The following is a 23,886-nucleotide window of genomic DNA, read 5'->3' on the forward strand; positions in this document are numbered from 1 at the left end:
CTAGCCTCCGCTTCCCTTGGTCTGTTATGTGCCAGTACTGGTAAAAGAGATGGTGGTCTGTTGTTCAATAATGGCTGAGGCTTGACTATGATGAGGCTTTTCCTCAGTAGTCAGGCATGTCCTCATTCATTATGAGCCTCCCTCAGGGCATTTTAGTCAGTTACATAAGCTTTTTTTTTTTAATGCATGTAGGCTTAGCCAAATGGAGCCCAGTTCAATTCTGATCATAACAACTTCCTTCAGTATCCATTTCCTCTTTATTCCTGCCATTTTTTTCTTTGAATGATAATGAAAGTGAACAATTAAACCCAAGCTTGAATTTCTGCTCCTAATACATGAGCCAAACACACTTTTTTAAATATATTTTTAATTTAGCTGTTAATCACTGTCACTGACACATCCACCTGTTAATGAGATGTACCTATTTCAATTCTGAAATCTGGTAAAGTTCATTAGTTCTAGTGAATTCTGCCACTTTAAGGTTCACCCATTGCTCACACAGCTGGTATTATATCCATAGAAAAGCTTTGTCACTAGAATGGAACACTGTAGAGCAACCACACATGAACCCAAGCTCACAGTGCAAAGCACGGGACTGTGATGCAGTCAAACTAAAAGCTTTGTGGTGTTTCGGGTGACAATTTAAAACATGATTTTGCTGAACATGCTTTATGTATTTCTCCAGTGATTCTCAGTCCATATGGTTTGAGTGGGACTCTAACAGGCCAGACTTTCAAGCTCTCCGATCCTCCAACTCAGAAGTTAATAGAAGAATGGAAGCAGTTTTACCCCATCAGCCCAAACACCAAGGACATTTCAGAGGACAGGTTGGATGATCTAGACTGGGAAGATGACTCCTTGGCTGCTGTAGAGGTTCTTGTTGGTAAGTCAAAATAGCAGTATTAAAGTAGAATTTTCTCATACTCTTAAGAACATTTAAGCTGAGTTAAAAAAAAAATAAAAAAATTTGCGTGTGTTTTGTATTCTCTTTGCTGACTCAGCTGGAGTGAGGATGGTGTATCCTGCCTGCTTGGTGCTGGTGGCCCAGGCTGACATCCCAGCCCCACCAATAAGTTCTTCGAGCTCTGCTGTAATGGGTTCTGGATGCCACCACCATCACACAACACACAGAGAGCCTGCCATCTCATCTGTTACACTCACTCCTCCAACCTCACCAGAGGAGGCCCAGAAAGGTACTACTAGCGTTCAGCCTGACCAATATTTGTGTCCTTAGAGTTAGCATGTGGGCAAGTGTAGAAACATATTCCTCTGGTCACTGGGGATGCTAAGCCAATTAATCATTTGGACAATATTAAACATATGTGGACACAGAAATAGTTTATCATCAAATAAAAATGTGTTTGCATTTATTGAACCTGGTGGTGCTGTGAAAATAAGAATGTGTTTGCTATTGTAGTAATCCTGGTGGTCCACCCTGCCAGCTGAAACCCACCCTAGTCTCATAAAATCTAAGTACAGCTTAGCTTATTCAGTAATGCCTGTTTCTTTAAACACAAGTTATTTAATTTTAGAGTGAAATTAGCAGAATTCAGCCAATGACTGTCATTTGTGACTGTAGGAAGACCCATTCTGCAAGGCACCACCACTGTCACCACATTATCACATTAGTTATCATGGTGGTTGCTGTTAAGTGTCTAACAAAATCTGATGTGATGCAGTTAGTTCTTTTTTTGACCAGATCATTATTTAAAAATGGAAAATAAATGCAAAAATTCTCCTAAGGCAAGTAGCCATTCTTACCACAGGATGTGGGTTTATTTATTTATTTATTTATTTTGGCCAAATGTGAAAGTTTACAGTGTGTGGCTGCCCTTAAGTGGCTGCTCCTGCCATTAAGATATAACATGTGATTTTCATCATTACAAAGACTAGTTCATAGAACCGTAGGGCTCAGCTCTGACCACTCAAGGTCCACTGTTCTGCCTATTTTAATTTTTAATCAACAAATGTATCTTTTAATCAACTAATTAACATGCCCTTTCTGAATTTCATTGAAGATGTTAGAAGAGGAGAAAATAAAAATATTCTTAACAAGGATGGTCCAGGACTAGGGTTAAGAGCCATGATTCTAGATTGTAGTGTTTAACCATTCATTTCACACATTTAATCTCTTGCTGTAGTGTGTCAGCCTGCCCCGAGGTGGATGAAAGCGTCTGCAGTGTCAGATGGCTTCAGCGTGGACAGCACCAGTCATCACGGGGGCAAAGTTCCCCGCAAGCTCGCCACTCAATTAATGGAGACAGTTTGGCAAGAATGCAACATTAACCGAGCTCAGAACAAGTATGAATCTGTTTTTTAAATAATTTTTAGTACATGATTTTATTCATTTTGTTCACATGGTGGGGGAATGTTACATTTCGTTTTCTGAGTTGTACGTTGACTTGATTTCTCTAGAAGAAAGTTTTCAGCTGTGACCAATGGTTTATGTGAGGAGGAGATGGACAAAGTGGGTGCTTGGAATTTCGTTGAACCCTCGCAAAGGACTCAGTGCAATTGTTCAAGGTATGCTGCAATGTCTGCTTGTGCCATCCTATAATCCAAATATTTTACTCTACAGGGTTTTTTTATATCTTTATATCAATAATAAAACTGTGTTCATTTTTGTTCTCAGACTAAAGAACATGAAGCAGCGTACAGGTAGCACTCCAGGCCTTCCCACTCCTTCTGGCCAACCCCCTCAGCCCCTCTCCAAGCCCAAGGGTGTAGACAAGATTGAGAAGGCAGAGAAGCAGCAGAAGAGGCCTCAGACCCCCTTCCACCATCGTAACCCTGAGGATCTGAGTCTGGAGGCAGAGGGAGGCAGCCAGAGGCTGGGCTTGCATGGCCAGGATGACAGCCACTACCCCAATCTCCACCACCCTGATGTTACCATGGTCAAAGCCCAAACACTGCACACATCGTCTGGAGTCGTTGTAGGGTCACCCCAGCCTCCACCACTCAGCCCACATCCATGTGAACGAGAGGAAGAGACAACAGGGGAACTAAAACGCTCTTCTACTCCCCTTCACCAACAGTTTTACCCTCCATCCACTGAGCCCTGTTTGTTGCCCCAGAAAAGCCTGGATGACCCTTCCTTAGACACATCACATTTAGACTGCCCAGCTAATTACCCAGATTCTCTGGAACCTACTATGTATGTTGGCTCAGCCATCAACCCCAATGAGGACACAACACACAACCCCTGGAGGTATTTTAGACTACCTGGCAAGAGGAATGCAAATCTGCCACCACCTGCGCTTCCTGTGGACAGACTCAGGCAGGAGAGCAGTGGAGGCCTGGACGTTATTTCAGTCACTGAGTAGGTCAAATTTGTCTTCTCAAAATGACAAAGCACATGTTTTTGAGATCTGAATTTGAATAGGGTTCACTTAAGCTTTAGGTACTTCAGTTTGCATAGTGTAGTACCTAATCCCATGCTTCAAATTTCTTTACATGTTTCGAAGAACATTGGTGTGCATTTAGGTCTGACTGAATTCTGAAGCCTTGGCATGATTGTTGAATGAAAAAGTACAGTTTCTAATTTCCCCCAAATTTTAGTTGATCAGTGTTCTGACAGTCAGGAACTATTATACTGTGCTGGAATGGTAATCAACGTTTTGATTTATACTTTTCTGATATGCATTTGTTTGTTTCCCAGGATGATGTCATCCTCAGTGTTGCCTTTAAAAGTCTCAGAGGAACGTGTGAAAATGTACGTTCAAAAGAAAAATCAGTATCTCGCAGCAGCTGTGTGCGACGGAGACCAAGAGCTGCAAACAGACCCTTACGACTTTATAGATGGTGACGAGGAGTTCACTTTCAGCGATAAAGAAAAGAAACCTGGAACAGAGCCGGGGAAAAGAAATAAGGTTATTCGTTTAGAAATTTTAGCATTTCCTTTTAATAATGCAAGTCTACAGTATCTGCTTTCACATGATGCCTATGATGGGCAAGTTATTGTTCCTTTAGGTAGGCCTACTAACATAACTAAAACGATTGTATAGAACCAGCATTTGCTAATTAAGCACTTTATTTTGTTTTATTTATTTATTTAGTTTATATTTTATTCCAAATGGCAAAGGGTAAAACAGTGTTGTAAATGAACTAAGAATCCACACTGATTGAGGATCATGTTACATGGCTTGTTCCCATTTTATTTGTATGTAATATAGATATTAGAAAATATTTAGAATGATCTTAATATAGCAATAAAATTTAATTGCTAATGTATATATTTGTGAACATGTTGAAATAAATTGTAATTAATGGGTGACGTAAAACATTTCTATCATTCAGACCACTTTCCTGTTAATGTGTCTTACTGGTCCTGTAATCCTGGATAAATATTAGATTTAAAATTTGCATTTTTAAACTGACGGTCACTTGTTTCATTATGAATATAGCAAAATAAATGTTTGCTATAACCATTATTTTTTATGTTTATCTCTTTCAGAGAGATGATAGTGTTTCATCAACTGATGGTGAGTATTTAAAATAATAATACTTTTTAAGACCCAAACTTGAACACCCCCACCTCACATTTGATTACATATGTATATGTGGTCTCTGCAGATGCCCATGGCTCAGCCAGCAGTAAACCTCTACCTTCCACCAGCCTCATGCACGTGACTGACCTGGCTGTGTCCATAAATGACTTGGACAATCTCTTCAACTCAGATGAAGATGAACTTACGGTTAGTAGATATGCTGTTCTTTAATGACTGACTGTCTGAACATTCATATCTTAACTAGACCTTTCATTCTGGTGTTTTCTTGCTATCATTATAGAATACATTTAAGTTTCTGAAATAAAATGCTCTGAAAATGCCACAAAAGTAGACCTAGGCCTTCTATTCTATATGTGGCATAAAGTTGATATAAAAATGTACACAACCCTGTTGTGTGCATTATTTATTTATTTAACACCTTTTAATGTGACCTATTGTCTGTGGGTGTGTTCGGAATTAACTGGTTACATTTTTATAAATACTGGTCAGTACAAACCTGCCATCAATTAAAGTTGGACTGTTTAACCCCATGTGTTTTTTTTTTTTTTATTCTAAGACTGTTTTTTCCGTCATTATTTAGTTGTATCTTAAGCAAAAGCCATGGTCGGCAACAGGTTTACAAAGCATCAGTGGGATTTCATTTTTTAAATGTATCAGTCAGAAAGAGAGTACAACAATTTTTCAAGGCATTAGATATACCATGGAACACCGTAATGACGGTCATCAACAAGTGGCTAAAATATGGTACAACAGTGACTTTAACAAGAATGGGACATCTCTCCAAACTGAAGAAATCACAAGAAGAAAATGATCCAGGAATAAAGCAACATTAAAGGAGCTGCAGGATTTTCTGTCGAATACTGGTTGTGTACTACATGTGACAGCAGTGTCCTGAAGTCTTCACATCGCTGTTCTGTGGGGTATAGAAGCATTTTGTTGCAAAGGAAATATTGAAGCCTGGATGCATTTGCAAAATCTACATCAAATCTGCCAAAAGCATGTGGGTAAAATGTGTTATGGTGTGATGAAACAAATGCTGACATTTTAGCACAAAACCTTCAGGGCTCTAATGAAAAGGAATTTCACATTTCGGCACAACACTGTCCCAGAGCATGCATCCACATTAACAAACTAACATCAGAAGATCCGTGTGTGGAATGTCTTGGCCAGAGCCCAGGCCTGAATCAAAGCAGGTGATGCCTTTGCACTTTAATGGATTTGGTGCACTTTTGCAAGGAAGAAACGGCAAAGATTGCCAGGTCAAGATGTGCCATATTGAAATCTCAGTTCTGTCAGAAAATTGAAAGGCACTTCCACAATGCATTAGTTTGAGTGTGCATATTTATGCAAGCACATAAAATTCAGTTTAATTTTACATATGTATATGTCACGTTTAAAATGGAGAAAGTTGTGAAATTATTCATCTTGTTCTTCTTCTTTTTCTTCTTATTATTATTATACATCTAAAAACATGGCATTTTAACAGAAGTGTGTATACTTCTTATATCCACAATATAAGTTGGCGCTTTGTGGGGGGTCTTGCAGACAGATTTTCTGGATATTATTAAAATCTGATGTACAGTTTGTACACTGGTCATGGCCACATGACCATTCCAGCCTGGTGGGAATTTTGTCTGATTTTTGTTTTCGTCCACAGCCTGGAGCTAGGAAGGGTGGAAGTGGAACAGAAGAGAAAGCTGGTAGCAAGGAGCCCAAATCTTCAGCACCTGACTCTCTATCCTGTATAAGTAAGTGTTACATAGTAGCTTAAAATCTATGAAAGATCTGAGACTAGACATCTTTTTTAAGCACTATGATCACCATCACCAAGACTGAGAGACAAACGTTAACTTTGCATGCATGTATTATTACTTACCTTGTGTCTATCTGGTCTTGTCCCTGACTTTGGACTAGCCAAAGGGCCTATGGTGAAGTATGTGGGGGCAGCTGAATCCAGGAGCCTGTAAAAGAGAAATGTAAACAAATTAAAACCTATGTACATTTGTAAAATATTCACTGGTGAGAAAAATGGTATATATAATGTATATAAATTATGGTATTGTGTTTGAATATGTCCTCCTGCAGTTAACTAAGTAACCCCTTAGTCCCTTAAATAGTTAAAGTTGGGATAGTCCAATTAAAAGAGGGGTGAGGTTAAGTTAGTAAGAGGGTGCAGAAACCTTCAGTAAGGGAGAGGCTGTGGAACACAGTGAGTAGACCCACAGCTGCTTGCTGTAAGGGTGTTTTTATGGTCTCTGACTCAAATGTTGGCTATTGTTAGCCAAATGTGGGTTGGTGGGACTGTAAGGTTGTTTTTATTTTTATGTTTTTTTTTTGTACAGTTCTTACATCATCAAATGTGAATAAATGATCACTGAGTGAGTCATTTCCGAGTCCCACCTGATCCTTGTTGGGTCGCTATAAGCGCGCATTGTATCAAAGTGGTGTAGGTTCTGTGAACCCTGTCATCCTGCAAATACAGAGTAATGCATATGTTTCTATATGTACCCAGGTTCTGCAGACCTTCAGTCCTCCTTTCCCACACCTCCATCATTGGAACAACACATCATGGGCTTCTCCCCAATGAACATGGGTGGTAAGGAGTGTGGCTCTATGGAAGCTGGGTCAGGCTTCACTCTGACAGATGGACCAGCTCTGAGTGGCACTTTCAAAATGGAGGTGGAGGAGGGCTTCTGCAGCCCTAAGCCTTTAGAGATAAAGGTGAGAATAAAGAGCCCTGTTGTTTAATTAGGGGTGTCAAACAATTAAAATAATCACTCTCAGTTTGTCAGATTACTTTGTGTAGTTGATCATTTTTCTAATTTCCTCCGGAAATATCAGTGAATCCTTGTGTGTTTGTGATTGTTTGAACATGACACATGTTAAAACAAGGTGAATATGAACAAAATAAAATTTTCAGTTATACTTGCACCAGAAAATAATAGTTGCCATTTATGATGAAAAGGCCAGTATAGATAAGAAGTCATCTTTTGCATTTTTAAGAAATATTTTCTTTAGTAATTTATTGTAAGAATGTTAATAATACATTAAAGACGTTAAATTTGACACCACAAATTGTATAACTTTGTAACTCCAACATTGACATAAAAGGAAATCGTGTGCTCATTGTGCTTCCAGGACTTCTCTTTTGTGTTCAAGCCTGACTCCTGCCAGGCATTCGTGGGCTGCTCTCTCTATGCCCCCCTGAAGACACTGCCTAGCCAGTGCCTGCCGCCAATCAAGCTGCCTGAAGAGTGCATGTACCGGCCTAGCTGGACTGTAGGAAAACTGGAGATACTTCAGCCAGTGCCTGCTATGACGTTCCTCAACAAGGACAGGTACAGTACAGTAAAGTCTGTGGTCTAATTGATTTCAGAGCACGGAGAGAGCAGCTTTGCACCCTTGCATTGTTCTTTTCTTTGTTGCTTTTCATTTGTAACCGTAAGGAATGCAGCCCAGTTATCATGCTAAAGAGCACATACCTCCTAAGATTTTGAGCAGTTGGTCAGAATTTTTAAATATTAAAAAAAAAAATCATGAAAGTTATAAAATAAATAAATATATCAAGTTCTGTAAATAAGTTGATCTCTAAAATTAAACATTCCCAGCTCAGAAACTGGATAACTCCACCAGATGGCAGTGTCGGGACAGCGTTTAATGTTATGGGTGGTTTCTCACCTATTTAGTTTTTCTCATCTGTGGGAAAGGAAGTGTACTCTAACTCCGCAGAATCTGTTGCTGAGAAGTAGATTATACAAAGTACACTGAGAAATATCTCTGAAAAGGACTGATGAACAATTAGCTCAAGACCTTCACTCTATATGTTTATGGAATGAAACATTTAGTGTCATTTAGTGAACTCATCACTTTTCTAGTTTTGAGGTGAAAACCGATGTTTAATGTGACACTTCCTACTCTAAATATTTATAGTACCACTTTTTGACAGAAATGTACATCCCTGTTTCAGATTGTTAAACAGAATACAGTGAGAGCAAAGTGTTTTCAACATTACTCTGCACAGGCTAATCAGCCACCTGTCTGAAATAGCCGTTCACTAATACTAAGCTCTGTTGGCAGCCACGCAGTGACTACATGCCTCCAACACACAACTAATCCTTTTTCCCTGCATTTTACTTGCATTTATTGAGTAGTATATGTAAGATGACTTTTATTACACTCTATTGTTTTTCCAACAGTAACATCCCCAGTGTGGGTAGTGTTGTGGACCAAGACTACAACCAGACATTCACTCCTCAGACCCACACTCCCTTCATGTCGAACAGTGCACCACCCAGTAACAGCGGTGCTGGCATTCTGCCCTCTCCAGCCACCCCCCGCTTCTCTGCCCCTACACCACGTACCCCACGCACACCCCGAACACCTCGAGGCCCAGCCAGTGTTCAGGGCTCTCTGAAGTACGAGAATTCTGACCTCTACTCTCCTGCCTCCACCCCTTCCACCTGCCGGCCACTTAACTCTGTGGAGCCAGCCACCGTGCCCTCCATCCCAGAGGCTCATAGCCTCTATGTCACACTAATCCTTTCCGACTCGGTCATGAACCTGTTCAAGGACTGCAATTTTGACAGCTGCTGTATCTGTGTGTGCAACATGAACATCAAAGGGTCTGATGTGGGGGTTTACATCAGTGACTCCGGCTCACTGGACTCTCAATACTGTCAGGAGAACTGTTCCTGTGGCTTCAGTGCGGTTGTCAATCGTCGCTATGGCAATGGGGCTGGTCTTTTCCTGGAAGATGAGCTGGACATCGTGGGCAGAGGCTCAGATGCTGGCCGGGACACAGAGAAGCACTTTGAAGCGCTGCGGGCCTCCTCCATGCACAGAAGGGGTTCTCTAAAAGAATGTCTCTCAGATGAGCTCATTCTCCTGCTGCAGGAGCAGTGCAGCAACCCCTTCTTCACTGTGGCCATGCTGGAGTCCATCAGCTCTGACATCCGGACACCACTACGCCTGGAGGAGAGAGACTGTTACAGCGACTGCTACCTGGCTCTGGAGCATGGCCGCCAGTTCATGGACAACATGTCTGGAGGGAAGGTGGATGAAGCATTGGTCAAGAGCTCATCTCTTCACCCCTGGGCCAAACGCAATGGTAGGGCTGCTTCTCAGGATATTTGTGCAATTGTTTTTAAAAACATAGTGTGGTGTTTTTAATATATATTAATATATTGAGAACTTAGATGTTTTGCTCTTTTTAATAAAAATAAACTTAAATTTTATGAAGCTGGAATGAAAAAAGAAAAGGAAAATATCATAAACTGTAACTAACATAATCTGTAGTTCATAATAGGGCTGCAACTAATTATTATTTTGGTAGTCGATTAATCTATCGATTATTTTTTCGATTAATCAATTATTAATCGGATAAAAAGGAAGACAAGCCAAATTTGGTTTCCTGTCTGTTACTAGCATATTCAGGATACCATCAGTGAGAACAGCTGCTTGCTGTGGTGTGCGGATCTTCTTCAAAACATAGTCAGCAATGCTGGGCTGTTTTTGTCTGTGGTGAGAGAGAAAGTGTAGATATGGACATACACCTTTTTTAAGTAAATAACTACTGATCTAAAATGCAAACAATGCAGGCAAATTGAAATTATATAAATGGATATTGGGCGATGCTGCCATGTGCTGAGAATAAAAGGGAAATTCAACTAACACATGATCAGATATTGTTAACATATTTAAGATTTTTAAGGCTTGTTCGCTAAACGCAAATGTAATATAAATGTACTAAGAAAAACAAACGTTGTTTAACTACTCTAGCAGGCTCTAATAACATTGAGTGAGAGAAAAAGTAGAATTAACTTACTGTACTTAATCTCTTTCACACATAGCTCCAACAGGCTTCGTTTTCAAGTGCACATGCAGTGATGTTGTGCTGCTGTGCCATGCGGGATCAGCTGTGCACATTTTACACCTAACGCTGTTCCTTGAAGGCGTTAATGTAAAGTGTTCCCATACTTTTGATGATTTGGGTCGTACATTTTTCTCTCTGATTGTGCTAACATTATCCTCTGCTGTGACTGCCTCCGCCATTTTTCAAACCCTTCTTCCAGAGTTCGTCACGTGTAGCAACTGTACCTATGTGTATAATAACTTAGACCCAAGTAATCGATTATTAAATTAGTTGCCAACTATTTTAACATTCGATTTTAATCAATCGTTGTTGCAGCCCTAGTTCATAGCATGATCTACATGCTATATGTTCTCCAAAATCCATCCTGAACAGCAGGCAATTATTTGACATCCAGGATAGCGAATTGACATTAACACTGTGTTTGGTATTTTTTCTGCTTTTACCATGTGTGAATATTCAGTATTCTACCGTATAAATATTCAGTGTTCTGTTTTGAAGTGATATCAAACCTGTAGACCTGAAGACATTGTACATACTCTTTTTAGTGTACATGAATTGTTTGTGTTTCTGATAGAAAAAGTTCAATATGGCCAACAAATGTTATTTGGTGTTGCCAATCACAATCAGTTGCCACTAGTTTTTCTTTTTTAGAAAACTTGTTGAAGGTCTATTTAGTCTTTGATGCTTTTTCCCCTATCTAATAATATGCCATCTAGAGTCTGAAAGAACTGGAAAAGAAGGCCAACAAAACACTTGTGCCTTATTTTAAAAAAAGCTATGGGTACAGTTTCTCCTGAAAATTTTTAAATTTTGCATAATAAGTGAGATGTAATTGCTTCCTGGTAGTTCACTTGGCAGAAAGAAACAAATTCAATTGTCTTGCAGTAGAACACACAGCTGGCAGACTGAAGTTTAATTGCTTAGCAGTAGCCCTAAGATCAGGAACAGCAAGGTTTCATTCTAAGGAGTTAGTTAGCAAAAAAATGTTTTCTGCTCTTCCTATCAGTGCATCAGTAAACAATGAAGACAGATGACTTTAACTGGTTTACTCTGAGCCAGTAAAAAAGAGGGTTTTTCAGTTGAGGTGTTCTTATCTTAGAAAAATGTCCTTCACTGCAGCTTCCCTGTGCTCATTTATTTGGCTGTATGTTGTAATGATGAATTCATGTTTATTAATCAAACTTGTTATGCTTTTTTTTCAGCTGTTGATGTGAGTTCGCTGTTCTCTCAGGATGTGCTGAGAATGCTGTTGTCTCTGCAGCCTGTGCTGCAGGATGCCATCCAGAAGAAGAGGTCTGTTCGCTCATGGGGTGTCCAGGGCCCTCTTACTTGGCAGCAATTCCACAAGATGGCTGGCAGAGGAACCTATGGTACGACAGCCTGTCAGGATTTGCATATTGAGCCAAGTTCCTCTAAGCATGTGGCCCTGATTAATGCAGTCACTCTTCTCTTCTTTCAGGCACTGATGAATCTCCAGAGCCTTTGCCCATCCCTACCTTCTTGGTCGGCTATGAGTATGACTTTGTTGTGCTGTCACCTTTTGGCCTGCCTTACTGGGAGAAGCTACTACTGGAACCTTTTGGCTCCCAGAGGGATATTGGTTACGTGGTGGTGTGTCCTGACAGTGACTCTTTACTCAATGGAGCTAAAACCTTCTTCAGGGACTTGACTGCAGTGTATGAGGTGAGCACACTTTGATCACATTTTTAGATTTTTCTGGAAGGAGTGGTGTGCTGAAAGAGTAATAGTAATAGAAAATAGTAGTTTAGTTATTATTTTAGAGTGATTTATTTAAAGCTTGCCAATTTAATTGGCATTCCTCTCTGGGACTATGACATTCTGGGAATTGGATTTTTGCATGACCATCACTTTAGTATACACAAGATGAATGTAATTTCATTTCCTGCAGTAGTCAGATGGAATGTTTTGTCTTCTTTTGCAGTCGTGTCGTCTTGGTCAGCACAGGCCCATCTGTAAGTCCCATTCTGATGGTATAGTGACAGTGAGCAGTGATGGTTCAAAGTCTCTGTCTGAGCAGCCCCTCAGTGACTGGTTCCTCAAGATGTGCAGCAACAGCAGCAGTGACTTCTTCACCAAACTCAAACTCTATGCTCAAGTGTGCCGGCATGACTTGGGTATGATTCTAGTGTTGAGTCAGTTTTCTTATTTATTATACATGTATAGAATGGTTTTCCATTGTTCATATTTGGAGTGATCTGACACTTCTATTCCTTCAGCTCCATACCTGGCAGCCCAGCCTTTAGACAGCTCCCTACTCTCCCAGCGAAATCCCTCATCTTGCTCCATGAACTTCTCACAACCAGCCACCTCCAGCAGCAGTTCTACGGCCACCAGCACTTCCACATCCAACACTACTGTCAGCACCACAGCACCCACCACCAACACATGTAACTCTCAGGGCGTTGGAGGGTTATCTTCCAAACATGGCTCACTTCCTCCGTTTGGAGCTCCGAATCTGCAGAGCACTCAGCAGGCTAGTGCCCAGGGCACAGCAACCACTGGGGACAATGTATCACCCACAAGCCAACCTCAGGCCCCATCTGAGCCTCTGGAGAGGTAGTTGTCACTATTACATGTGTATTACATGTAGATTAGGGTTTTTTGTTTCTAGTTGTAATCCATTGCCTAAAACTACAAAACTTCTCCTGTTTACTAGCTGGATAGCACAATCTCAGCAGTCGTTATTAACCAAAGCAAATGAGAAACTACAGGCTAATTATCTGTGTGGTGCAGAGGGAATATTTGATCTGGCGATGTGACCAAATTTGGTGAATGCTCCATTACAAATTTGTTAAGCAGCTAAAAACTAGCACAGAACAGTAATCATTCCTCCATTTATTCAAAAGGGTTGACAAAAAGCTTCTAGTAATTTAGCTTTTTTAATAATTATAATACATAATATTGTAGTTGTTTTAAGAGAAAATACTCGAGGTTTTCTTATTTTCTATCAGAGTACAAACTTATTTCAGAGTAACCTTCAATAGATTATATATTTATAAAACAGTATTATTATTTTTACAGCACTATGGACAGGGAGAAGGTGGGCGTACCAACTGATGGAGACTCTCATGCGGTCACTTACCCACCTGCCATCATAGTCTACATAGTTGATCCCTTTAGCTATGAAGAAAAGAACAGTGGTTCAAACTCCAGTGTGTGGACTCTGGGTCTCCTCCGCTGCTATGCAGAGATGCTGCAGTTTCTTCCGCCACATATCAGGAATGCTGTATCTGTACAGGTAGGCAGGAGGTTATTTGTTACTGATGCTTTAGAAGAACATGATTTAATGTGCATTGTATAATATTGATCTTTTTATGTGTTGTCTTGCAGATAATTCCATGCCAGTACCTTCTACAGCCAGTATCTAGTGAGGAGCGGGACATGTACAGCCAGCATTTAAAATCTATGGCTTTCTCCGTGTACACACAGTGCAGACGGCCTCTCCCCACCTCCACAAACATCAAAACGCTAACAGGTTTTGGCCCTGGTCTTGCTATGGACACTGCATTACAGAGCTCTGAGGTACATGGATTTCTCTTCATTGCTCATTAAACAACAACTTACTCAGTTTTCACAGGCCCAAACCGAAATGTCAAAATCTTAAACTGTAGATAAATAGCATGAGGGAAACTTGCTTGTGTTAAAAAAGACTTGATGTGTTTGTGTGGCAGCAGAACAACGTTTAAAATGTCAACCTCATGGAGTAAGTGACATTACACAGGGATTTGTCATTATCAAAAGTGTCGAGAGCAGTCACCTTTTACACGTTCAAATGCCTTAAAAATACAAATTCCTGTGGCAAAATTTACTGCATGACTAACACTTTGTAGCCTAATTACTGCTGTGGTGTTAATGTTTCATTTATTCACACTTTATTATATTTTATTACATGTTGTTGTTGTTATTATTATTATTATATTTTTTCAAATATTCGCTATTTATGTGGTTTGTTTATTAAGATTCCTGACTTTCAGCGAATAATTATGTTCATTTATCACTACCCAATAAACCATTTTTTTGTTAAATTTTGTTAAATAATTTGAAAAAGTTTATTCAAATATTTCAAGCTGATATTTAACCTTTGTTGCTATTCAGAGATCAGAGTGTCTACGGCTGTACACACCTCCATTCATCCTGGCCCCTGTAAAGGACAAGCAGACAGAACTGGGCGAGACATTTGGTGAAGCATCACAAAAGTACAATGTCCTTTTTGTGGCCTACTGCCTGTCGCATGACCAGCGGTGGCTACTGGCCACCTGCACGGACCAGTATGGTGATCTGCTGGAAACATGCATCATCAACATAGACGTGCCCAACAGGTTAGTGCCTGTAGACATAATTTGTCTTGTGTATGACTGCATACTGCTCTTTGGATGTGTGGTGGACTAAGTAGGCTGTTTACATTCACAGAGCTCGGCGGAGAAAGGGTTCAGCCCGGCGACTGGGCCTTCAGAAGCTGTGGGAGTGGTGCCTGGGGCTGGTGCAGATGACCTCACTCCCTTGGAGAGTTGTGATTGGGCGTCTTGGCAGAATAGGACATGGAGAGCTGCAAGGTAAGGTTTATTTATTTTTGTTGTTGCACAATTTACTACTGTGTGAAGTGACTGCAGTTTCATACTTTGTTTGTGTTCTGTTTTTGTTCAATCAGATTGGTGCATCTTGCTGAGCAAGCAGAATCTGCAGTCTGTAGGCCGCCGGCTAAAGGAGATGTGTAGAATGTGTGGCATCTCTGCTGCAGACAGCCCTAGCATCCTGAGTGTCTGTCTGGTTGCCATAGAGCCCCAGGCATCTTTTGTCATTATGCCAGGTAGCATCTGCTTAAAGAATTTTTTTACTTTATTTTATTTTTTTTTTTTAAGTTGATGGAAAGGAAAGAAGTTGAGCAGAGTTGATCAAATCATTTCATTGTGAGCCAGAGTCCAAAATGTTCATCCTAAAAAACACCAACCAGGACTGATAATTAACTTAGAATAATTTTGATGTTTTCACATTTTAGTAAGAGAAATCATGAAATGTAACTTGGATTCCTTACATTAAGCTGGATCCAGTTCAGGGTCGTGATGGCTCCAGGGCCTACCCGGAGTCATTGGGTTTGAATCATGAACTGTAACATATTTAATTTATACAGCCAAGTAAAATAAAATTTAGGACACCCCATAGATCTTTTTGAACATATTTAAACATATGGACATTTGAGCTTCATTTGGACAGTATTGAGAGATGGAGCTTATATATCTAAACAAATAAAAATGAAGTAGAAATGAAATAACTTATAAACATAAGTGGTAAAATGTAATGAACCAAAACCGAACTTTTTCACATGACTGTATATATAGTACGTCTGAAAGCACTTGAATTAAATCTATTATAGTATTGTTTACATTCTCACGTTCATGTGGTCTCCTATGTTCATGTACTGTAATGGCATGAGTATAGTGTGCAGCTGACTGTGCTAACTGGGAATAGAAATGAAGGTTTACTGAGCTCTATTACCCAAAGCTTATCACCGTTATTGAGCAAAAATGAATCAAGAAACAAATTGAGATCGTTTTATCGCCCAGCATTATGGATAACACTACCTTCACACTAGCAGGTGACAAGTTGCTTATGTTGCTCCAAGTTTGTCTCTTGTGAGTGTGTTTGAGTACGCTCACAATGTCGTGTGTAAGCAAGTACAAGTTTCACTGTTCACCAGAGACACAACAGTGTCTGCTGCTTTATTCCACACATCATTTTTCTTCAAATTGTCCTTGTATATGTGCAAGCATGCCTCATAAAACAGGAAAAGAAGTAACAGCAGTTATGGGTTTCTCACCCATATTTACCACCACATTGTTGAGAATAAGAACAAAAATGTAGGAACAAAAAGTTCACTGAGCAGAAGCTGGGAACTTCAGACCACCGCATCTGTAATTGGACAGAGGAATTTGTTGGAGCCAATCATTTAAAATATCGCTTTACAGCGTTATAATTCATTTACATAAATTTGAGACAATCTCAGCTTCATTTTTCGCTTGCTGCTGAATCATGGCTATAAAATTCTTTTCTCTCTGGTTACCTTCTAGTGTGAATGCATGTCAAGGGCCCATTAACAAGCTGGCACTGAGACACTTTTAAAACCCTATCCAGAGAAGGACAACAGTTTTACCAAAATATTTTTGTTTGTATGAAATAGGGGATTGGTCAAAGACCAACTTTCAATAAATATTCCCAATGAGACCACCTTGTGTTCTCTCTCTCTCTCTCTCTCTCTCTCTCTCTCTCTCTCTCTCTCTCTCTCTCTCTCTCTCTCTCTCTCTCTCTCTCTCTCTCTCTCTCTCTCTCTCTCTCTCTCTCTCTCTCTCTCTCTCTCTCTCTCTCTCTCTCTCTCTCTCTCTCTCTCTCTCTCTCTCTCTCTCTCTCTCTCTCTATGTGTGTGTGAAGACTCTGTGTCGACTGGGTCTGTGTTCGGCCGGAGCACTACACTCAACATGCAGACTTCTCAGCTCAACACCCCTCAGGACACTTCCTGCACACACATCCTTGTGTTCCCCACATCTGCTGTGGTCATCGACACGCCCTTCAACCCCATCCATGGTCAGCCTACACTTCCAGTGGATGTTTAATCAGTTTTAGCTTGATAGACACAGACTTTTATTTGCCCATTTCTTTAAACTGACCCACAATGACTTTTATATTTTCAGATGCATCAGATGCAATGGGGGCAATGGATGGGATCCTGGACCTGCTGGGGGAGAATGACATGGACCCTGACCTCATTAATATACTACCCAACTCTCCCACTACCTCCCCTGTGCACTCACCTGGCTCACACTACCACCACGGAGGGGATGGCAGCAAAGTATATTAATGTTTTATATATATAATAATAATTCTGCATTTATAGAGTATGTATTTTGTTGACTTATGAATGTGGGTACCTGGTAAAATCGTGTAGTAGAAAGTAGATTCTTCTGGATCTTAAATGCACATACGTTGATGGGTTGTGTGTGAAGTGTAGCACTGAATAAAACAAATGACCTGGAGGAACCATTTTACTCATGAGTTTCACTGTGTTCTCAGGGCCAGAGCACAGACCGAATGGAGTCTCACGATGAAACCCCCAACATCCTGCAGCAGCCCATGGCACTGGGCTACTTTGTTTCTACAGCCAAAGCAGGCCCACTGCCCGACTGGTTCTGGTCCTCCTGCCCCCAGGCACAGAATCAGTGTCCACTCTTTCTGAAGGTGAGTTCTTGTTTTATTTTTTTTTTTTTTTCAGCCCATTGTGTAATGTTCAGAAATGTTTAGTGCTAGTTTGGGTTGTCACCCTTAGTGATTTCTGTAATGTACTGTTTAATGATGATTGGAGATTCTGAGCTATAACCTTTAATAGCCTTTTAAATGTAGTGAAGATGTCGGTTTGTGAAATTAATTCATATAAATGGTGGCTGCATCGAGTGGCTTTTTTTTCTTTTTTGGTGCTATAAGAGTGTGACATAGGGGTAATACTAGTATTAGGTCCTGGATAATTTTAAATAGCATTCACAGTTTTACAGAAAATTAAAAGCAATATCTCTGTGCCTCAGTGTCATATTGCTCTACATAATGCTAATCCAGCACTAATTAGAACAGACTTAACACGTTATTAACATTGCTAATTTAAAATCTTTGTTGAGAAAGTACATTTGAATTGATTTATTCCCTTGCTGACATTCTCACTCTCATAAATAACATTGAATGTAATTTAGTTTACAAATAATAGACAAGGGCCAGTGGGATGGAGTTCTCACAGTAGGTCTGTCGTGTCATGTTACACAGTCTGTTTTCTAAAATGAACAATGTCACGGGTAGGCGTATTTGATATCCTGTCTCTCTCTGTCAGGCATCGTTACACCTACATGTTCCCTCGGTGCAGTCAGACGAGCTGCTACACAGTAAACACTCCCACCCTTTGGACTCCAACCACACCTCAGATGTGCTCAGGTATTGTAACGCGCTCATATTTATTCTTGCTAACACTTTTACTGTTTTTTAGATCCATTAACCTTTTCAGGATTTACTGTTGTGTACATTATAATTGTGTATCATTTTCTTTTCTTATTTAATTAATTAATTTTTAAGTGGCTTATATAGATGCAGATAGAGAAATTCCAATTTTTAATCCCTGCATCCTGTCGCTGTGTGAGCGTGATGTGCCAGTGGTCCATAAGGACGGCTTATTTAAGGGTGGTAGGTCTATGGTAAGGCACCATCATAAAACAAACTTCAGGTAATTTTTAAAAATGTATTCTGTATTGAATACTCAGCACTTGCTTTTGATTGATTTAGAAAATAGCATTTCACAAATCCTTAGCACACAGGCATTGCCAATTTGCTTGAGTGTTTTTGTAGAAAAGAGGAATTGATTTCATTTCCTTAAAACAAAAAAATTCAAAGATTTGACTCAAAATATAAATTATTTCCAAAGACAAATTCTGTTCAAGTGCTTCATAATAAGACCCAATCAAGCTGGGAGGGGGGATGGATAACATGTGATGCCTCTGAAAAGTGAAACCATCCACCACAGCCATTTGAACATACTTAACATACTTGGAGGAGAACGTGTTCTGCAACGTCAAGCAAACACTTTCTGGAGTAAAGACCATTCTCCCCTCCCAAGACTCCCTGCCACAGATGGTGTGGGGTGGGGGGGTATCATCAGTGGGTATCAAACAAATTATTTATCATAATCTGGGCTTAATCTCTGATTCATGTGTTTGTCAAAGGTTTTTTTTTATATATATTTTAAAGGCAACACACCATTTTAAAGGGAGTGGTTTTAAAATGAATCAAAACTAGTACTATTTTAGTTGAAAGGTCCAAAGACTACAAAAAGTTTTTGATTTTTCCCAGTGTTTTCAAACATCACTACAGCTTTCAGTTTTGTATTTAATTTAAATGTCTTTTTCCCATTTCAAATAGTTGAGGCTGGTCTTTTGTGAGCAGAAATATTTCTCTGGGGACGTCGCCAAGAAGGCCGCTGAATGTTGGACAGCCTTTCCTTTGGTTGTAATTGCATCTGATATGTTTACTCTGCAGGTTTGTACTGGAGCAGTACAACGCCCTCTCCTGGCTGACTTGTGACCCTGCCACACAGGACCGCCGCTCCTGTCTGCCCGTGCACTTTGTGGTGCTCAATCAGATGTACAACTTCATCATGAACATGCTGTAGGAGTGCCGGGCCGCAGCAAACCACTGCACACACCGTGCTGCACTGCCGCTGCAGGCCAGAGCCCTGGACCTGGCCACAGCACCCACCACCAACCAGTCTAGACACTCAGTAATGAGGGGATGACCTGTCATTACCAAGTGTCCATTTCAAAACAACTGGAGCAAAAGGGACTTGTCCAAGAAATCTCTTTATTAACTGACCTGAATTTTGGTCTGGGTAAGATCTTGTCCACATGAAATGCCTGCATATATATCTTATTTATTGTACGTTTTTAAATGTGTAATTTCTTAATCTTTTATATATTATAAATATGAAGGTGTATGTTGCCTTCCTGCTGAAATGAAACTGGTTTATCATGTATCTAGTTGTCTTAATTGCAAGACAAGAACTGACACAGGTGATTTTTGCTGTAGCTTGCTTTTAGAGAAATATTTTCTCCAAGTGGAAAGACCTTTTTAATGCTATGATGTACAGATGAAATATGCTAAAGCTGTTCTTACCTTTGTGTGGTGAGGACTTGCGGATAGGCCGTAGCTGCAGAAATTTCCTGTACAGCGATTTAATGTGTTCAAATAAGAGGACAAGAAGTACATTGTCGGATTATATATTTTTTATCAGATTTAGAGAATTGTGTGTGTATATATCTATAAATGTGTACATACAATCTTGTGCCGCTATGGATGGTGCAGCCAATGTTTTAGGAATAAAGTGCGTCAACCTGTGCTTATTGTGGCTCTCGTTGCTGTTTGTTCTGAATAGTGGACCAACGGGGGGAGAGGAGGAGAGCTGGTGTCCTTTCGGGAGTTATTTTCCCTGTCTTAATTATTCATGCCCATCGTACCTTGCTTGTCCTCCTTTGGCATCAAAATTATTTATATATATATATATATATATATATATATATATAAGATATCAAAGGGCCCTTTCACACATGAATCTCCGGACCAGTGTCCAAACCAAAGTGATTGCTTTTTTTGTAGTTTCTTCATTAAAATTATCTGGTTAGTTTTCATTTCACACTGCAATTTATCGAGCGGACTTTTCCTACGTCTTGTCCTCATCACAAACAGACTGCGTCTCCCCACATTTAACACTGACCGGTTTTGTAGAGGGGCATGAACTGATTGATTTCTACTGTTTAATACCACTACTTATTTACAACACAAGCACATACATTGCTTACTTTTAGCAGTTCCTTATATCAATTTTCCACCAACGCTTATGATGTTTTTGTTTACACTGATGCAGTTTTCACTGAAGGAGCATGGTTTGATTGTGGTAATGAACTTACAGTTAAAGGTTTTTTACATATTTTCTGCTCTTTTTGGGGTGAAGGCAGTGAGTAAATAGCCAAGTCACATCTGTCTTTGTTTTGAATAGTTTGGACTTTCAGACCAATTACAGGATGTTGAAGCATTATCAATGTTTTCACACTGTGCACAAACCAGACACAGCTGAGTTTTACTTAGACCCAGACCAAATTCTGATACTTTGGTCTGTACAGACCAAACAAGGTCTAAGAGAAAGGGCAGATTTTCTTTCTGAGGGCAGATATATTTGCTTGTGCCCTACACAGTAAACGTTAGAACACCAGACCAGTAAACGTCTTCCTTTTTCCCCTCCACTCGCTCTCTCTCACCAGGGTTGGTTTTTCTCCCTGGGACTTAGTTTGATGAAATGATACATTAGATGTTGAAATATTGCTGTGAAGATTTGATGGCATTCAACTAGGAGCACAATCTGAGGTCAGATATTGGATGGTTTGTTGTGGATCACAAACATGCCGTCACTCTGGCGAACAGTTCCAATAGTTTATGACTTGTACCCCAGCAGCAGACGTTTATCGGCATTGGGAGTGGTAATCTTGGTTTCCTTTACAGCTGCTCCTGAACATCCTGTTCTATCAGTCAGTAATTTTCTCTGAACATTATAAAAACTGCATCATTGAACGCTTTGGTGAGGAAGGGGTGGCAATGTTTTTCAGAGATTCATTACAACTGTATCCGAAAACCCCTATAAAACATGAGGCTCCCAGCGTGCGATCCCCTCGATCTGCACAATACAGCTTCAGTGTATATCCCCCTAATCTTGGTAAAAGCTTTTATCTCATGATGCACATCGTCTTTTATACTTTCCCGTTCAATCCTACAGTGATGGAAGCTAGACACATGTTCTGTGATTTATAAAGAGACTGCCGCTACCCTGTAGCCAGGAGCTCTCAGGAAGGAAGCGTTTGTGGCCCACTGCAGGGCCTGTCGTCATATCTTTCTGAGAATAATGACGTTAGGAAGTGATCGTCCTGTACTTTCTTGTTCAAAGCCCTGTGAAATGATATGGCGGGTGTATGAGCTCCACTTTAATGTGATGGCTGGCATGCAGTAACTCATTCGCTGATGGAGACGTGTTAAGAGCTGCAGCGGGAGCGTAACTGAAGAAATGTGGTCATGTCCAGTGCTCTATTATTGCTCTCCATTAGGATCCCTGAGTCATTGAATCTCCTTGTCATCATTTCCTTTTACTGATACGCAGCTTATGGCCCTTTGAGTGTTATCATCAGCTAGAGCTCTGCCAAGCGCCGGCGCTCTGTGATTTGCAGATCACCTTGGGAAAATGCCATTATGGTAAGGGAATAATAATAATAATCTAACTCTGCTGTGCTGATCTTACAAACTCCTAAACAGCTTTTCAGCCATAAAATAAAAAAGGGGGGGAGTAAGGTTGATCAATCAAATAAATGAATACGTAAAGAATTGAAAAGCTAGATCGAGTTCATTAGAGTAGTAATGCACCTGCTGTACACATGAATAGGCACTCCATCCCATGCTTTTCCTCGTGGAACATTTGTCATTTCCATTAGTCCATATAGTGGGTCCACACTTTTGTAGACACTCTGTCAGACATTTCAGCTACTTTAAGGTGAACCCACTGTGGACATTGTGCACATACAAATGTGTAATTCATTTTTACAGCACTGTACTAAAACAAGTGGGGACGGGGAGGGAGGGAGGCCTTTTCTACCCTCCTCCAAGTTACAAAGTTCTGTTTCTGCAGTGCTGAATGACAGAGGCTCTATTCTCTCTGTTACAGGTCAGTGGTGGATCACAGTGATTTTAAAAACTCTAATGTAAAATTATGACAGTGTTTCTTTTAAAGCCCTCCAGTGCTGAGCTGTCATGATCCAGAACTAATCCACCAATACCAGTACTAGACCTCAATAACGTTCTAGTGGCTGAATGCTACTAAATCCTCACAGTGATGTTTCAGCACGTAATGTAAAACCTTCCCAGAATAGAAAAGGTTGTTGCAATGAGAGAGTAAGATTTCAGAAGAAATGTTGAAGACATAGAACTTATACAACAATAGGCCAAAACTTAAAAATGACCACCTTGTATCTGCATATTTTCTTAGCCCCCTTTCACACTGTTCCCCAATGGTCAGGAACCCCACTGGATCAACAATATGACTGTCTAATAATGGCCAGTCAGTGAGTAGTGTTTTAAAAACACACACACTTAACACCACCAGCACATCAGTATCAGTTTTACTAGCAAAATACTTGCTCTTCATCTGTCTGGTGGGGACCATTAAAAAAATGGTGTGGAAAGTTGCTAACAAAGTATGCAGAGCAAAATGTGGAATACAGTTCACCTTTAAGTCAGAGGAGTTCATAAAATCTACAGTGTGGGGGGTAAAGGAACGTGCTTTAATGTTATGACTGAGTGATGTATGTTTTGTATTCCAGGGAGCACTTAATGGAACCATTTTAAATGATATTTGATCTTACGTTTTGCTTTTTAGTGAGCTGCATATATATTGATTCAGTTTAAACTTAAATAAATTGAATATAGGTTGGAGTAATAAAATGTGGGATATGATTGAAAACCAAACCTAGAGAGTATCGTGTGCCCTGAGTCACTAAACTATTTGTAAAATAAATGAATAAATCCGAAGATGGAGCTCAGTGTTGTGCTGCATGTCTTCAAATCGACAGCAGGCGGCGCACTTAAGCTTGTTTTGTTTCGAAGTGATTCACTCCTACAGACCTGTTCGACTCCCGGAAATTCAGAAGTCGATTCTGATTCTGTTTCCAAGTATTAGGAATCGATAGAATCGACTCAAAGCAAATCCCTAAGAGCTTTTCGGTTTTTCACAAGCGTTTCCAACATTTGATGAGACATTCAGGACATCCAGCATAAAGAGAGCATTGAGTTAAAAAAATATCGTTATTTCTCCATATATACCTCCACCTAAGGTCCTAAATTCTCTCTAACTGACCAAGTTGGCGTTAGTAT

The 23,886-nt window shown here is 40.1% G+C and overlaps 1 protein-coding gene across 1 annotated transcript in view; it reads left to right on the forward strand.

Annotated features, from left to right (window-relative positions):
* med13b (mediator complex subunit 13b) overlaps window positions 1-20,309 on the forward strand; it is a 29,515-nt gene extending 9,206 nt beyond the window's left edge. The window contains exons 5-30 of the mRNA XM_066662540.1: window positions 686-883; window positions 1,002-1,193; window positions 2,142-2,301; window positions 2,416-2,523; window positions 2,633-3,319; window positions 3,659-3,869; window positions 4,454-4,481; window positions 4,573-4,694; window positions 6,166-6,256; window positions 7,021-7,229; window positions 7,647-7,846; window positions 8,705-9,615; window positions 11,583-11,750; window positions 11,840-12,063; window positions 12,323-12,515; window positions 12,618-12,957; window positions 13,423-13,639; window positions 13,732-13,923; window positions 14,497-14,720; window positions 14,812-14,954; window positions 15,050-15,208; window positions 16,825-16,977; window positions 17,085-17,242; window positions 17,464-17,628; window positions 18,266-18,366; window positions 19,462-20,309. Of these exons, the coding sequence (XP_066518637.1) occupies window positions 686-883; window positions 1,002-1,193; window positions 2,142-2,301; window positions 2,416-2,523; window positions 2,633-3,319; window positions 3,659-3,869; window positions 4,454-4,481; window positions 4,573-4,694; window positions 6,166-6,256; window positions 7,021-7,229; window positions 7,647-7,846; window positions 8,705-9,615; window positions 11,583-11,750; window positions 11,840-12,063; window positions 12,323-12,515; window positions 12,618-12,957; window positions 13,423-13,639; window positions 13,732-13,923; window positions 14,497-14,720; window positions 14,812-14,954; window positions 15,050-15,208; window positions 16,825-16,977; window positions 17,085-17,242; window positions 17,464-17,628; window positions 18,266-18,366; window positions 19,462-19,594 (5,687 nt within the window). The 3' untranslated portion in view covers window positions 19,595-20,309. The remainder of the gene's footprint in view (window positions 1-685; window positions 884-1,001; window positions 1,194-2,141; window positions 2,302-2,415; window positions 2,524-2,632; window positions 3,320-3,658; window positions 3,870-4,453; window positions 4,482-4,572; window positions 4,695-6,165; window positions 6,257-7,020; window positions 7,230-7,646; window positions 7,847-8,704; window positions 9,616-11,582; window positions 11,751-11,839; window positions 12,064-12,322; window positions 12,516-12,617; window positions 12,958-13,422; window positions 13,640-13,731; window positions 13,924-14,496; window positions 14,721-14,811; window positions 14,955-15,049; window positions 15,209-16,824; window positions 16,978-17,084; window positions 17,243-17,463; window positions 17,629-18,265; window positions 18,367-19,461) is intronic.
* Window positions 20,310-23,886: the final 3,577 nt, after the last annotated feature.

This window comes from Hoplias malabaricus, chromosome 1 (assembly GCF_029633855.1).
Source record: "Hoplias malabaricus isolate fHopMal1 chromosome 1, fHopMal1.hap1, whole genome shotgun sequence".
NCBI lineage: Eukaryota > Metazoa > Chordata > Actinopteri > Characiformes > Erythrinidae > Hoplias > Hoplias malabaricus.